Source organism: Pithys albifrons, chromosome 6 (assembly GCF_047495875.1).
Source record: "Pithys albifrons albifrons isolate INPA30051 chromosome 6, PitAlb_v1, whole genome shotgun sequence".
Taxonomy (NCBI): Eukaryota; Metazoa; Chordata; class Aves; order Passeriformes; family Thamnophilidae; genus Pithys; species Pithys albifrons.
In genome coordinates this window covers 10,696,369-10,713,089 of record NC_092463.1, presented here as the reverse complement: position 1 = coordinate 10,713,089, position 16,721 = coordinate 10,696,369, and the positions used below count along the sequence as shown (strand labels likewise).

At 43.0% G+C, this 16,721-nt stretch overlaps 1 protein-coding gene across 12 annotated transcripts in view; it reads left to right on the top strand.

The window, feature by feature from the left end:
* Nucleotides 1-455: 455 nt before the first annotated feature.
* Nucleotides 456-16,721, top strand: part of MARK3 (microtubule affinity regulating kinase 3) — a 62,286-nt gene continuing 46,020 nt past the window's right edge. For 4 of the 12 annotated variants that reach the window (XM_071557453.1, XM_071557451.1, XM_071557452.1 and 1 more), the window contains exons 1-3: nucleotides 458-1,181; nucleotides 9,270-9,308; nucleotides 13,755-13,946. In XM_071557453.1, the coding sequence (XP_071413554.1) occupies nucleotides 1,131-1,181; nucleotides 9,270-9,308; nucleotides 13,755-13,946 (282 nt within the window). In that variant the 5' untranslated portion in view covers nucleotides 458-1,130. Of the gene's footprint in view, nucleotides 1,182-7,376; nucleotides 7,417-9,269; nucleotides 9,309-13,754; nucleotides 13,947-16,721 lie in introns of those variants that run through there. The other 8 variants (XM_071557444.1, XM_071557443.1, XM_071557449.1 and 5 more) reach the window with 5 other exon arrangements.

Sequence of the window (16,721 nt, the reverse complement as noted above, 5' to 3'; positions counted from 1 at the left end):
TCCAGGCTGAACAGCCCCAACTTCCTCAGCCTGTCTTGGTAGGGGAGATGCTCCACTCCCCTCACCAACTTCGTGGCCCCCTCTGGGCTTGCTCCAACAGTTCCGTGTTCTCCTTATGTTGGAGACACCAGAACCGTACGCAGCAGTGCCAGTGGGGTCTCAAAAAGGCAAAGATCACTTCAAGCCGCGGGGCTGCTCCGAACCCCGGGAGGGCAAGGCCCGTCCCCGGGAGGGCCGGGGTGATCCCCGGAGAGCAGCAGAGTCGCACAGAGCACAGGGGCCGGTCCCTGGAATCCCACGGAGCGCAGGGGCCGGTCTCCGGGAGGGAAGGGCCGGTCCCCGGAGTCGCACGGGCCGGTTCCCGGGAGGGCAGAGGGGCCGGTCCCCGGGAGGGCAGGGCCGCCCCAGCCCCGCCGCACACGCCAGGCGGGGGGCGGGACCTTCCGGTTCATGTCGCGCTGGGCTGGCGCGGAGGAGCCGCGCGGCCATCTTGGCTCGTCCGGGAGCGGCGGGGCGAGCGGGGGGCAGGCAGGGAGCGAGCGGCGGGCACCGACCGGGCACACACCCGGCTCTCACGCAGCGTCCGCAGCCCGCGGGGCGCCGGCCTTCTTGGAGCCCGGGGCGGGCCGCGATGCGAGCGGCGGCGCGGTGAAGCGGGGCCGCGGCGGGGGAAGGAGAGGGCAGCCCCCCGGGCGGCGGGCCTGCGCTAGCCGTGCCCCGCCGGCAGCGGAGAGAACCCGGGCTGCGCGGCGCTCCGCCGCCACCTCCTCCCCGCCCGCCCTGCGCTCACCCCCTCCCTCCCAGAGCCGCTCCCTCGCCGCCTCCCTTCCCTCGCCTCCATCCTTTCCCCCGGCTCCATCTCCTCCCCGCTGGATGAGGCGCACCCCGCCCCGCTGCTGACCCCCGCGGACCGCGGCTGTGGGATGAGCCCGCAGGACTCGGAGGGGGCGAGGCCGCTCCGCTCCCCGAGGAGGATCTAGTGGGGGGGCCCCGACGCGACGCCGCCCCCCGCCAGGCACCTTGTCCTTCATGGTGGCTCCCTGCGACCACCATCTCGGAGCAGACGCGCAGCCCGGGGCCCGTGTCTGTGTCTGTGCGCGGCGCCGCCGCGGCCGCCCGAGTGAGGGAAAATGTCCACTCGGACTCCATTGCCCACGGTGAACGAGCGCGACACCGAGAACGTGAGTACCGCGGCCGCGGGGGACCCTCCGCACCGCGCCCCGCCCGGCCCGCACCGCGCCCGCCAGCCCGGGCATCGCCCCTGGGGCGCTCCAGGAGCTCCCGCCGCCCCTGCGCTGCCCAAAGGGCCGATTGATTCGGAATCGATTATTTTTTAACCCCTTCCACAGCGCGGTTCGCCTGTTCCGCGGCGTTTGCGGCATCCGTCCCCCTCACCCCGCCAAACCCGGTGTCCCCTCGGATTCACTCGCTGCTATTCCAGTGTCTCCGGGTGGCGAGGATCGGGTTGGTTATGTCGGTAACGGGGATCGCGGTGGGGAGGACGGTCCTGGGGGACTGCTGCCCGGTGATATGCACACTTGCTGCTAAAGCAGCTGAATAAACCTCTGGTAAACAGATGGGACTAATTCAGCTCGGGTAGGGGTGGGCTAGGTGACCTAGATAATAGGCCTCTTCCCTGCTTAATTTGCAAGGTTCTCGGTGGTAATGACGCTGTTAGCCTGGTCACCTGTTCAGATGACATTAAAAGGGTTTCTTTATTGGAATTACCCTCCGCACAAGGGAGCCTTTTCCTTCCCTCCCCGCCCTTTTTTTCTTTTTTTTTTACCTTGACAAAGCCAAGGTTTAGGAATCGACACTCTTATTTACAAGATTAAATCAGACAGTGTATGAACAATCACAAAGGTCGAATGCTAAAGGAAGAAAGAAAAGAAGGTAGTCCTACCACATGAGCATATAGCCACAAATGAAGCTCGGTAGGAGACTCCCTTTCTGCAGATGGGAACTGTATTTCTTCTGATTTAGAACTTACTTGATCCTGGTGTTTCCTGTCTAACCATTTTTTCTGCATAGGCTCTGACATGTCCCCAAATGATAAACAGAAGGGAGTCGTCACTCACTGTAGTCTAAAATGAGTAGATCAGTGAACTTTGTGTTCAGCTTTCTGTAAAGGCTATGTGATAGTCTTTACAAGACAGATGCTAAGCTTGACAGAGGAGGTTTCTTTTTTGTTTTATTTTTTCATGGGCTTCTTATGTTTTGGACTGGCATAAAAGGTGGAAACTTTGTTAAAGATCAGGAAAACTGTTGGATTGTTCCAGACCATAAATAGTCCGAGAAAAGTGATGGTAGCCCCATTGTTTAAAACAAGACCAGACAAAGCGTTAGAAAACATGCTGCATGGAACAATTACTGCATTACTAGGGATTTAGATTTTATTGACATAATAGGCACTTCTAACTTCTGTGATCTTTATTTGTTTTAGCACTACATGCAACCTGCAGGCTAAGGGCTGTATTGAGCAAAAAAGCCAACTAAGCACATTTGGTTGTAAAATCTCAATGAGCTTCCTGTCTTGTGGAAGATAATAATTTAAATATTATGTGGCCCTTCCTGTGCCATGGGGAGAGTTGAAGTTGAAACATACTCTACAAAATACTATATACAGTTTATTTGGGTAATTGTTTTAGTCTATAAGCAGACCTGCCTGAGGTTTTTGAGCTCCATGTGAATGTGTGGAGGCTACACAGTAAATCATTTTAGAAAGTGTTCAGATCAGATTCCCCAGTTAATTCAGGCTCTGCTGTGGATAATCTTAATGGTGGAAAGACTTAATATGTGCTCAAGGAAACATAATTATTCCCAAGCTGTGTGCTCTAGCACTTGAATTTAGATTTTTACATGTCTTCCACTTAAGGCACCTTGTTCTCACTTTGAAATATTGGTCTAACACTTCTCTTTTGTAATCTTCATAATTTAACATACATGGATTGTCTTGCTTGCAGATGAATTGCCTTGGGTTTAGATGAAGGCATATTTTTCATCTACTGAGTCTGTGCAGGTGACCACAGAAATACCTGTAGGAAGTGATACTGACATGGAGTGATTAATCTGAGTATTTGCCAAACTCATCGAACCAAGCCCCTTAATGCAACACCACGCCTCTCACAAAGCTCTCTCACATATTCTCGGCATCAGCTATCTAGAAATTTACTAAATGGTCTTCTGTTCAGCCTTGCTTAAAACTAAGTTTAAATCTGACATTTAGTCTGTTTGAATTCCTCCTACAGCTGTGAACAGGCCAAGGCTCTTTTTTAAAACCAGACGTGATGATCCTGGTTCTTCATCTTACTGTTCATCCACCCCAAATCTGGGTGTGTTGTGTTGGCAGGTAAACTGAGCCCTTGATTGTCTTTCACATAAGAGAAGGCTAATTAGTTAATGCTCAGAGGGCTCCTTGAAGAGGCTTTAGAGGTGCCAAGGTATTCATCCAGTCTTTGGGCCCTGGTTGTGGACCCCGTTAATGCCTCCTCTCTGCTTGGAAGGCCACCACTGCTGACAAAGGCTTGGCTGTGTTGGATCTGATTGAAGCCTGCTGATCAGAGCTTGTCCATGCCTATACTTGCAATTTTGAAAATGAAGTTGCCTCCAGAATGACAGTGAGTGTAAATCATCATTGTCTGTGCTTGCAGTTAACCACGTTCAGCAGCTGGCAACTCCTGTTGAGTAGAAAAGCTCTAATTGTCAGTATTTGATTTTCTTTTTTAATTTTTAAGGCTTTTTATCAAGACATGTACTGCTGAAGTGGAAATCCTGTCACAGTGACTTTCCCCAAAAGCTGCTCAGAGCTATCAAGCCTTTAGTGCCTTTGAGATTAAAGAATTTAGCTGCGGGTCACCTGGTTTTGAGAGGAAAGGCATCCCAGATGATCTGTGATCATAGGAACTTCACACTTGGACAGTTGGAAGCTGCTGTTGGCCTGTGATGAGCTGGTTTCTCACTGCAGAGATAGAGCAGCTCCTCTCTGGCCATGCCCTGTGCAGCAGTGGCTGCCAGCTGCTTAGGGGGACAGAAGGGCATGGGAGGATCAGATGTTTTCTGTCTCCTTCAGAAAATGTCCTGCGTGTGAGAGGAAAAGCACAAGAGAGAGCAGAGACCTCCTTCATCATGGGAGACAGGGTAGATGCAGAAGAAGGACTTTAGATGACCCAAGAATGAGTAAAGCTGCTCTGCTAGTGATGAGAAGGGAGAGAAGATGGAGGAGAAGTGTGGAAACACAATGGGAAAGGAAGATAGGTGGTGGAAACCAAAAGATAAGAGGAGGCACAGAGGAATGTGCATGTGGCAGGATGGAGGGCAACCAGTGACAGAGAAACAGGAGCAGAAGGAGCAAGATTGTGAGGAGTAGGACAAGTATTCATTAAAAAAAATATTCAGAGAGTGGGAAGATGATGGCAAACTATAGATAGAAACAAGGAAATACAGGTTCTGTGGAGGTTGGAAGATTTTTTTTAAAGCATAAAATAGAAAAAATTATTGGACTAAACAGTTTAATTAAAACCTTTATGTTTGTTACACAGCTGTATTTTTGGCAGGGAAAAAGGTAACTGCTTTGAATGTGTTGGTTCTGCAGGCCAATCTGAATTAAAAATTTAAGTAATTTGAAGAAAAGCAAGACTAAAATATACTCTTATCTCCATGACTGTGCCTAATGTGAAAACTTTGCTGTTGAAAAATGCCAGCAGGATGGCAACTGTGCTTGCACAAGACTATACAAAAGGATTCTGTGCAGCAGAAGTATCACCTTCTTTAATTTAAAAAGGTTTAGTAAAGGCAGGGTTAGGTACAAAATTGTAATTTTGAAATACTGTGAAGGTTAGTGCGGTATTTCTTGGTTTATTACCAATTAACTATGAAATGCATTAGAGCATTTTCAGACAATATGCAAGCTTGCATTGTTCTATATATTATTTATCAGTCTTCTCCTATTACAAATAGATCTGTAATCAGGATGCTTTCTTCCGTAGCGTGAAATCCTATGGGTTTTTTTAAGGAAGGGGATGAGGATGAGGGAAGTGTTCTGTGGCCACTTTCCATGTATTTCCATATATTTCACGAGTTGTAATAAATATTCTGGTTAGAATTAAATCAGGTGAAGGTGGCAGAATAACGAGAAATAAAAAATATTTTAGGAATTCACCTGGGATGTATTTTTTCATTCCAAACTTTCACAGACCTGAAAAATGGGGGGGTTGTGCATTTCTTCCTGCCTGGGGTGCCTGGTAGGCCTGGTACTGGGTTTGTACTCAAAGAATACCTGGTGGGGTTGAGTGACATTGAGAGTCACTGATAGTACTTTTATATTTTAAAGTGAGAAGTTTCATTCTTTAGCTGTGCTGAGGTGTTTAATCATCTGGTTTCAGTCAGCCCGAGCTGATGGGAGGCTGCTGGGGGGCATCAGCTCAGCTGCCTCTTCCCACCCACGGTTTGTGCCGGCACTAATTAATTACTGTGGGTCTGTGTGATGGCTCTGCTCGTCTCTGATCTGACGGAAATAAACCCTTAAGAAAATTTGGTTTATTCCCATTCTGTGTGGCAGCAAATAACTGACACAGAGGAGGATGGTAATGTCCAGTTCAGGTAGGGAGGTCTGGAAATGCTCCTTACTGTTTTTGTTTTGTTTTAAGTTAAGCCAGTTGTAGTGCAGCAGCCTAGGGCTAAGGTAACTTGAGTTATGCCACAACTGCAAACAGATAAACAACTATGATGATGCATCTTTCACAAATTATGGTGTTGTGCTCCTGGAAAAAACTTTTTTGTTTTCCTTACCTCCCCTTTTTCCATTTTTTCAGGAATTCAGAATAGCTAAGCTACAGACCTTAATCCAAAAGTTGTTAAAAAGTCAGACTTAGTTCATTAGCATCACTGAATGTGATTTTAATTGTGGCCTTAGGAGTAGCAGTCTGAAAAACAAAACACACCTGCAGAAATTACTGAAAGAAAATAAATGAAAGGAAATACTGTATTTCCTAGTCTTTCTTACCCACTCACCTGGTATCCTCACCTGCTCAATTCTCCATTTTAGTTCTAGTCAGAAGACATATTCATGTTGATGTCAGCAGACAGTTCCTGTTGACAACATGTCTCAGGTGACTCAAGTCAAAGGAATTCTAAGAGTGGAGGCATTTGTCTCTCCAGATCTCCATTTCATGTGATATATAAGTAGCATGTGTCTGCAACTTCCTCTTCTTCTCAGTCAAGTAATGCAGCCTCATGGATGTCAGCCAGATCAAAAATGGAGGTCATCTTTTTTTTTTAGGCTTGTGGCATATCAAGGTTGGCTCTGCTTAGTGTGGAGATCATCTGCCACTAAAAAACTTTATAAAATATGATAAATAGATGCTTACTGCTCTTAAAATATAAACCTGAAAGATACTGAGTGTACCTGTGGCAAAGCTCCAGTCAGTCTACTGGATGAAACCCTTGAGTTAACAGGAATTCTTGGCCCATAAAGCACCAAATTGTTGAGCTCTGTGTGTGTGTATATATACATATAAACAGAAATAGGCTTTCAAATAAAATTTGTTCCTGCAGGGTTAAAGCCTAAACAAAGTTCTCTGTCTGCAAGCTCAATGTGGTGTTTGAAAACCAACTGTGAGGGGTTTTTTTGTTTTGGGGTTTTGTTTTTAGGATGTAATTACTGACAGTGATGATTCTGGAAACAACTTAGTTGTCAGTATTGCTGATGAAGAACAGAATATGGTTGGCTCTTCAGCTATTATTCCCCAGGCTGATGTCAATAAATACCCATTTTAATCAGCAGCAAAGAAACTTTGGCTGGAAAGATATGATGAATGTCAGACCTTGATAATGTGAAGCAACAAAAGAGCTTTTAAAGAGCTTTTCTAACCGGCACCAGACTTATCTTTCTGATTATATAAGCAGGATTTCTTCACTGTTGTGTTGTTCAGTGCTAATCATGGAATTACAGATTCACTCTCTCATATACTGTATAGAGTATGAACCAAATGGTGTCAAACACAACACAGAGGCTGTAGTGGTTTTACATGGAAAGGACTCCTGAGCCAGACCCTCTGTGTCTGCAAAGGGGCCCATCCTTCCTTCTCGGAAGGCTTAAATGTTGGCTGTTGGTGCTTTTCCACTCTCATCTTCAGACCAGTGGTGCATTTGTCACCAGCAATTGCACTGCAGTTCCCTGGTCAGTGGCCAGACCTGTGAGTGTGCAAGTGTTGCTGTGGGTGGCAATGCTCCCCCTGCCAGCTGGAGGTGTTCTGTGTCCGGCCTGTCCGTCTCCATCAGGCTGCCCGGTGTAGGAAGTTGCGTTGCTGTGCTCAGTTTCAGCTGGAGCTGCCATGTCCTGAGTATTACTCCTGGGTTTTTCCTTTATTTCGCCTTTCCCTCTGAGGTTTGGAAGAATCAGGAATGTGTGTCAAAGAGGTAAAGCTTACGTGTGCTAAAGACTATTTGCTCTACAGGTTCTCCATTTAAACTGCTTGTTTGACAGATACGACCTAGTTAAAGTAGCCAGTCATTTTCATGGAGTGTCATACTAATTACAGGAATTAATACTCTGACAGTCTCAATAAAATCTTCCTCTTTTGACAATGGAACATCCAAAATAGTGTTTTCTCTCCCTTAACATCTGTATTCTATTTCTAGAAGGTCTTCTTGTCTCTCTTGGTGAATTCTCACTCTTCCAGTTGTTCCACTCAATCACAGCATCCATAATGGTAGGGCTGTAGTCCACTTCAGGGAGTAAATCTGCCCTCATGGATTGGTAACTTTAGTGCCACATTGGGTAGCATTTTTCTTTGTTAGGACAGCATTTAAAATTTTGTAAGATGGAAACCACGACTGTTTACCCTTTAGACAGACTATGTAGCAAGCTAGTCTAAAACCTGCCTTTTAATTATATATGCTGGAAGAAAATAATTGGTTATGCCAACATCAGCATGTGCGTATTGGATCTGACAAAATCCACCTTATTCCATGCCCTGATTTGTGCCCTGGTCAGTGGTAGGAGGGAAGTAAAATCAGAAATAGTACAGGCCATCTTCACCTGATGTGTTCCTCCTTTATCATCTAGGAAAATAATGCAGTATTTTATGGTTCAGGTTGACTTAGGGATTCCCAGAGCAGTAACTGGTATATAAACAATTGTGGTTGAGTGTTTGCTGTGACACCTCTTGGTGGTTGCCAGAAATGTAAGTCTCTGTTTTGACTTTCCAGTAGATTTCCTTCCTCAGCAGCTGCAGGATGCCCTGCTGTGCTGGTTCAGGGGTATCTCTGCTCAATAAGATGTGAATATCCTTAGGGACACCTTTTTTCTCTCACACTGCATAGTACTCAGCAGTCTGTGTGTTCTTAAAGACATTAATGATAAATGGGAAGTAAAATACAATAGATTGTTTGGAAGAGCTGCAATGAAATTTTGTCTTTGCATGTTTCATTTAAAATATTTTTCAATTTTTAAAGAACTATAATGTGTTTCCTGGGAAGTTTTTCTATAAAGAAGAGTTCTGTTGGGGACAGCACAGCCAGAAATTACTATGTATTTATATACTGTGTGCCCAGGTTAAGGTAATGAAGCAATTTAGTGTCTCAAATGTTCATCATGTCCTGTAATGCTTACATGATTAATATTGCAAGGTATAGGTTTTAAGTGCAATTTTCTTACTATAATTAAAAATGCTGAATTGAATGAGACTGTCATGATTGTTACTGGTCTGACAGCTTTCCAAGAAATTTTATAATACCACTCTGTAGTATTTCACACAGAGATGAGGTAACAGCTAAGGTAATAGGTATTCCTAGAGATTTTTGTACAATTAAATTTCATTAATTCATTTTGGCTGATGAGAAGGTAGTTTTCACTATTGTATTAAAAATACTTTTTTAAAAAAATGTTGATGCCATTTTTCCTCCCTGTTTTAGAAAGTGTTCCCTACTTTTTGTAAACAAACACGAATTTTTGCAGGTCTTGAACATTGATTTCTTAACTGGTTTTCAGCTCTTCAAATGGATATCAGATTCTGTCTCTTTCAGGTTTTTCTCAACTGTTGGCATCTGCTTAAGCAGTTCGAGAAAGAACTCTGATGCTACTCATCCTCTGCCCTGTGTGTTTCTAATGCTCTGAATGTTAAGATATCTGAAATCATGCAGATACTGGATAAAACTAACATCTACCAAAAAGATTTCAGTTGTCAACACCTTCATGCTTCATTTGCTTTTTACTTTTTTTCCTTTTCTTTTTCTTTCTCTTCATGCTAATCATTATCTGGCTATGAAAGGATGTCGGCTCCTCATTGGGGGAAGGCTTTTGCGAAAAGGTGGGGTTTGTGTTGTGTTCCAAATACAGCTGGTCTGAGGTTCAGTCTCTCCCTCGCAGTAAGGTCTCTCACCAATGGAGATGTTTTACTCCATTTCCTTCTGGGTGGAGTAATAACAGGGTGGAGCTGGGAGGTGGTGGGGAGGAGAATGTTTTGTTTTGTTTTTATGAGAAAGGTTGTCTAGCTGGCTTGAAAATAGATAATGCAAAAAAAAAACCAAATCCAAAACCTTTTAAGTATTTAAAAGACCTTGAAATAAAACCTGATGCATGCCAAGATGTAGAAGAAAGTGCTTTCTGGTGAGTGGATTTCAGGAGACTTGTCTTTTCAAAGAAGGGGTGACTGGCTAGCCTGAAGTCATACAAAGTGCCCAGTCTCCTTGCCTCAGTTCCCCATCTACAGCATTATGGCCTTGCTTTGTGTTAAGGCAGATATTTTGGGAATCACTCAGCCACCGTGAGTGTCATTAAGGAGTGTTATACAGAACGCACCTCCAGGAGACACAGCTCACCTACCACAGTGTATGGAAATGGATCACAAATAAAAACATGCTTGTTTTAAATGTTATGTTTTTAAGACAAACACCATGTCTTCTTGAAGCCATATAAATGTGGACCTGGAAAAGAAGCCTGAAATTGAACAAAGTTTTTGGGAGTCAGCGTGGTGAGGCAGGCAAAATCAGCAGAGTTGGTTGAGGGTCTACCTGGGAAAAGACAAATGACCTGCATCACAGTTTGGAAAGCAGAGGATGCTATTACTATTTCTCCAGGCTGAGATTGGTGCTGGTAATCTTTTGCTGACAAAACTGCCCTGAGAAGTACCCAAGTACAGCCAGATGCTATACAAGCCAGTGTGTGATTTGAACTTTTCCTGCACCACCTACATTTTGCTTCTTGCCTGCACCATTTAGTTTCCCATCTACCTATCATGGTGTCTTGAAAATTACTTTGTTAGGAGAAGCACTTTCACTCAATTTTGAGTTTATGTTCTTCTTCCATCATTTCCATATGCAAAAGAAAATCCATGTTGAAATGGAGGATCTGTTTTCTGTGGTTTTTAGAAAGCTTGGGTTCTGTTCAATGTAATAATACATCTGACAGAGGAAGAACTTGGTGATAGATTTATTTATGTGGAGTCCAAATTAAGTATGGGTGCAAATGGCTGGATTTCTACAGAGTGAAATGTGGTTATGAACAAGTCAGTTGGAGAGAACTGAACTGCTTAGGAACGCAGAGCTTGATGCTCAAAAACCATAGCTCTAAAAGGTCATATTCTTGAAAAGCAATAATCTGGGTTAGGGTGGAAATGCAAACCTCCATACAAGGAGTTTGTGTTCAGTTTATCAACGCTAGTCCAAATGAGCTGTTAATTCAGCTAGGAAGTATCAGAAGAAAAATGATAGGACACAAGAAGTCGTTTCTCAACAGAGGACAGTGAAGCTCTCAAGGTGTATTAACTGGGTAGTTTACTATGTGGAATAGAGTTTGTTAGTATAACAATCTTTCTTTTGCCTGATACTTCTTGTATTAAATAGGAGATGAGGAAGAAGATCCGTTCTGAGTAACTTGTACAGTTTCTCTGGGTTGGGAATATATGGTAGCTGGTGCCCACGTCTCAACTGCCTCATGGGCTAGCTCAGGACTAACACAGTGTATCAGTTCAAGCACAAGACAGCACAGGTTCAGATACTCTGTTTTCAGAGTCAGCTGTGTGGTTCACAAGCAGCCTGTGTGCTCAATCTGTCTGCTGGATAGCCTGAACTACCAAGCCCTGCTGGGCGACAGGCTGGCCCCTGCTGGAGCCAACTGGTGCGCCTGTGCCAAGTGCCCAGTGTGGAAGGGACATAGTCTGAACAGTTCTGAGGCACCACTCCTTCCAAAAAAAGTTAACAACTCGGTGTAGTTTAGTGCAAGAAGTGCAGTTGTATTCCTGGGATGCTGTACTTGAAGTGAGCCTTCCTCTAATATATCCAAGAAATATCCTTGTGGCCCTGTATGGAAGATCCCGGTGCATGATCCCCGCAGGTAGCAATGCAGGAGGATGTTGGCATCTCGTATCAGCAGTTGCTGCTCTTTTCTAGCTGGTCTGAATAATTTGATACTAGAAGGGACAAAAGGAGCTGACAGAGAAATACTCTGCATTGTGTGTTGCAAGGTTTCTTAGAAGTCAAAGTTTAGGGAAGTGTAGGGGATTGTCACTGCAGTGCCTGTACACACAGGAGTGACTAAGATGGCCTGAACAACCAGCACCAGTCTGACATTAAGGACATGCAGAATACTGAAATTGTTGATACAGGATTTCACTGGCTTCAGTAGTTCCTTCTGCCAGTGTCTGGTCTTGTCATTCCTGTCCTTGAGAATTACTGATTGATAAACACTTACCCAGTTGTTGAAGGTCTCAAAATACTATTGAGAACATTGAATTGTTATCAAGACTTGAATTTTTACTGGATATTGTTACAAGTGGCTTCTTGTTCTTGTGCCAGTCATTAGTGGTTGGGAAGGAATGTCTACTCTTCATACTCCTGAAAACCAGGATAAAGATTGCTAGAATATGAAATAGGTCAGGATGGGCAAGTCATGAGGAACATTTAATATCCTGCGTGAGGAAAACTCTTTGTTTCACTTCAGCCAAATGTGCAATCATGCATGTAAGGATCCAGGAATGAAAGTCATGTTATGGTAAAGGAATGGAAAACAATAACTTTTAAAAAAAGAGTGAGGGTCAGTGTTGGTGGTCAGTTACAGATGTCTGTTATGCCAAGAGGGTTAGTTCTGTCCCTGTGAAACTGACGGAGTGTTGAACAGAAGGTGCAGTCTCTGTGTTTAGTCCTACTGCACCTACTGTTGATACGGCGTGTCCATGTCTAGCATGAGCCCCACTAAAAGATGTTTGAAAAATAGGAGAGGGTTCTGAATGCAAGTACAGGAAGGGTTTCCTTGTCTTTAATCATTCTTACAGCAGCATGTTAAGGAAGGTCAGTATACCTATCACTTATTAAAGCAAAAGGGGTATTGTGATCATGGAAAGTACCTTAGGGGATGTATAAATGTGGCAATGCAGTAGCCAGGCAGTAAGAAGATAAAGCCAGATTGATACTAAAACATGATATGCACCACCCTGCATGGGTTTTTTAAAATAGTAACTATTGAAACACTTTTCCAAGAGTTGCCATAGACTTCTACCAGTAGTAGTTCTCAAATGAAATGAATGCCTTTTTAAAAATAATTTGATTACAGCTGTTGCACTGAAGTTAATAAACTAAGAAATCTAAAATGCCAGAGTATATGGTCACAAGGTTACATCAGGTTATTAAATAGAGTGTGAAACTTGCCAAGTGTCGTGCAAGCACGGATTTGTTCATTTGTGCCTGTACCATGGTTGTTAGCTCTTGAGGTATGATCTCATCTTCATGCTACAATGATTTTCAGACTAAATGTTTCTGTATGCCAGTTCCTTGGTTGTCCCTATTGGGTTTCAGCAAGAGGAGGAGTAGTAGAAGAGCAAGATCTGGGGTTTCTGGGTTGACTCTGAGTTTAATGCATCATTCTCAGTGGAGCCAGATATTTGCTCCACATTTCAAGGCTACTGAGCATTTCTAACTAATACTTTAATTAGTGGGATTGGTCTATAGGCCTCAACCATGATGTAAGAACATAAGGTGACCCCTGCTCTTTCATAAACAGACTGTCAGGAAGTGAAAAAATACTTTAATCTTCACCATGTGATTTAATGAATAAAGGCTATTACAGGTATGATATATGCCTGTTCATTTTTGCAGTTCATAGCTGTTCAGGGAAGCTGAGTGAAAGGAACTTAACAGATTGCAGTGTCTCAGATCTCTGATACTGGTTCTCAGCCTATCAGTATCTGAGATGTCTGTACATTAGGTAAGATTTCTTCCTTAGTTCTCCAGGCTGTCCTGGGTATTGTCAGTCATGTGGTTTTGTAGGAACACTAGTATAGTACAAGAGGGGAAAAAAACCCTTTTATTGTATTTTCAGGAGTATTAAGTTGTCCATCAGGGGTTAACATTTTGTGCTCTTGGAAAAGCTTTATTTGTATTTCCTTTCCAAAGGCTTTCCTGCACTAGTTAGCACAGTAATGCAAATAGGAAGTAATATCAAACACCTCCGTGTTTCATAACTCATTTGGCAGTCCATGTAAGTTTCTAAAAATGCTCAACTGTTGCTGCAGTTCAGGTGATGTTCCACTTGGTCTTTACCAGGTGATGAAATAGATACTGTGTGGATTCTGTGTTTACAAACTGGGATCCTCTGTATTATCCCCATCAGGGCAAAGTTCAGTGTGAATCTGAAGTTCAGCTTGGATCCTTTGAAGGTTTCTTCAAAGGCATTGCTAACATTTTTGAATATTGTGTGCTTCTCATCATTTATATGTTTTGTCTTAATGTCTCAGCCTGATCTGTGTATGTTTTCCTTGCAGCACACGTCCCATGGAGACGGACGGCAGGAAGTTTCCTCTCGCACTGGACGCTCTGGGGCTCGCTGCAGGAACTCCATAGTCTCCTGCGCGGATGAGCAGCCGCACATTGGAAATTACAGACTCCTTAAAACCATTGGAAAGGGGAATTTCGCAAAAGTGAAACTGGCAAGGCACATCCTAACTGGCAGAGAGGTAAAGTGGTATGAGTGGAAACAGCAGTGAATTGCTGTAGCTGTGAAGGTTCTCTTAGAATTAACATCATCTAGGTCTGTGAATGTAGAGCACATTTTACTGGAGATATTGCCACAGATGTAGGAAAAAGTGGTAATTGAAACCAGTAATTTTTAGAGATGATTGCAAAACCATTTCTCTTGAAAATGGTCTTTTAAATTTGTGTTTTTGACAAGTCCCTGTCCATCTGTATTGTGTTACAATTTGCTACTAATATTCTTGGGTAAATCCTCCATTTTCAGAAAAAGGGATCAATATACAGCAACTAAATAAGCTTGCTGGAAAGTCTGCCTCTTGGTGTCTCTGTGCTGCACAGTGCAGGACTATATGGAAGGGAAGCTGGGAGTGAGAGCTAAATATCATCTTGATTATGGTGTGAGTAGCCCAAATGCAGTATTTTTTGCCAAAGCAGTGTCTCTCCCAGAAGTTCTGCTGGTGTCTGTAGTGCTGGGCAGCTTTGGAAGATGCTCCAGTTTGTTGAGAAACAGTTTGTGTCTCAGTGTGTGTGGTATATACAAGCTTTCTCTTGTATCTCTTCATAGTGTCTAACTCAGCTCTGTAATAAGTTTCTGCATGCCATTGCAATGCAATTATTCATTTGCAGTTAATGGTGGTTCTGATTTGGTGACCTGTAGTCCTGTTTGCTTGTTACAAGAAGGTATTTCTTCGTCTTGTTTTATTAACAGTAACTCTTAGGTACTGAAAGAGGGAGAAACACCTTGCTGACCTTTTCTTTCCAAATGTCTTATGAAGTAAATGTTTGTTGATACTAGCAAGGATTTGTACAGAAAGCTGTGTGGCTGACTGCAGTGCTTTGAGGGAGTTTCTCTTTTCTGAGCTAATAGAGTTCAGTAGCTCTGGGAAGAACAGAGGGAACATGGTTTTGCAAGAGATGTGTTGAGGGATTTTTTTTTTAAGCTGACAGTTCCAATTGCCTTCTGATGTTAAAGTTAGTGCTCATTTGTAGAGAAAGATTTAGTTAATTGCTTTCCACTTAAATTCCCTTTTCTTTTTCCTGATACTTAACATGAGACATGCAAGTACTTGGTTGGTATTTCTTTGCTATTATTATAGGTATAGAACTTAGAGATACATATCATGTGTCACACTTTGGAAAAACTGAAGTACATTTTCCTTCTCTTACACATAAATGTGTTGAATGAACTCTTTTCCATTATTTTCGTTTGAAATTTCAGCAAATAAAGGAGACTGTATAAAATTTTCGACTAAGTTTGGAAAGATTTGAATACTAAGTTTCTTTAACTCTCAGGGAATTGATGTCATTCAGTCAATTCAGAGCATAAATACTTCCCAGGGTGTGGTCATTGGTCCTGGTTACCTAAAATGAGTGCCATTCCTTAGAAGGGAACAATTAAGCTGGTTTTATAGGAATATCTTCAGGGTATTTAAAACTTTTTTTCTCTTAAGAGGGAGATGAGCAAAGTTTTTCTTCTTGCTAGATGAACTAGTACAATGTTGGTAATAGTTACATCTTTTAGATGTTTATGACCAGAATTGTTCACACAGTTCTAGACAGCAGTTTCTCCAATATCGTTACGTAACCCTTGCCCTTACAAAATACTTATCTGATCCATCTTTAGACTGCTAACCTTTTTTATTGTTCTGAAATAGATGGGGTTTACTTGTGATCAGCAACAGCACCACCTTGCACTTTGTTGAATTTCACTTTCGTTTCTAACTCATCTCCAAAGTTGTTTAAATCAGTTTTACATTGTATTTGATGGTGCCTTTTAACTCCTTCAATAGACTGAATCATTATGGTTTGACATCCTGTGCCAAGGCCACTGATACAGATATTAAACAAGATTGGTCCCAAGTCTTGTCCTTGAAAAACTCTTACTCGTTTATTTCCAACCTGATATCTCTTTAGCCATCTTTTTCCTAAAAAAAAAAAAAAAAGAAAAATCTCTGTGCACTTTTCAGCTTATCTAGTTTGAAAATTTCCATGCATCCTCCTAGGTGAGACTTTACAATTGTCCAGGTAGTCATATCTTGTGTTTTTCCACAGGGCACAATTAACTGTAGGAAAATATGATGCATTTAACCCTTCTGTCCATTTCTATGGGATTTTTTCTTGCAATTTTTTGCTTAGAAGTTTTACGGGAAATTGGAGAAAAAAAAATTGAGTCTGATAATTTCTAAACCTTGCTCTGCCATTTTGTTCTTGGTAGATGCTAGAAATCTGTGCTACAATAGTGTACTTTTTTTTTCTTTTCCTTTAGACCTGCTGCTGTTAAGAATTCCAGGGTAATCTTCTCAGTCTTGGCTTAGCCAGATGGCACTCATCCTCCTGAATTTGTGATTTCCTGCTTTACACACTCATTCTTGCTGCCTGTCCTGTCTATGTTCCTGTTCTTTCTTCCATCTTACTTACCAAAACATAAACCAAGTGCTTGATTTTGGGAGTCACACTTCAATGGGTTTTCATCTCTGCTGTCTTCTGACTGCATTTGAACCTGACTTACCAATGGGGCCCTGTTGTTAATGTGCTTCTTTATATCTCTGCACTGATTAACTTCTAAATCTTGAAGCAGATCAGCACTTTTTTGTCACTTCCTGGGAGGAATGTTTGTTCAAGCATTCTTCTAGGGTAGTTGCTCATCTCCTTGCATCTGGAGTCCTTCCCTGAGAGTTTTCCTGTTGCTTGAAATGCAGATTTCATGTTCCCAGTTGGAGTAAGTTCCAGAACTATTTCGCATTTCCGTCATTACTGTG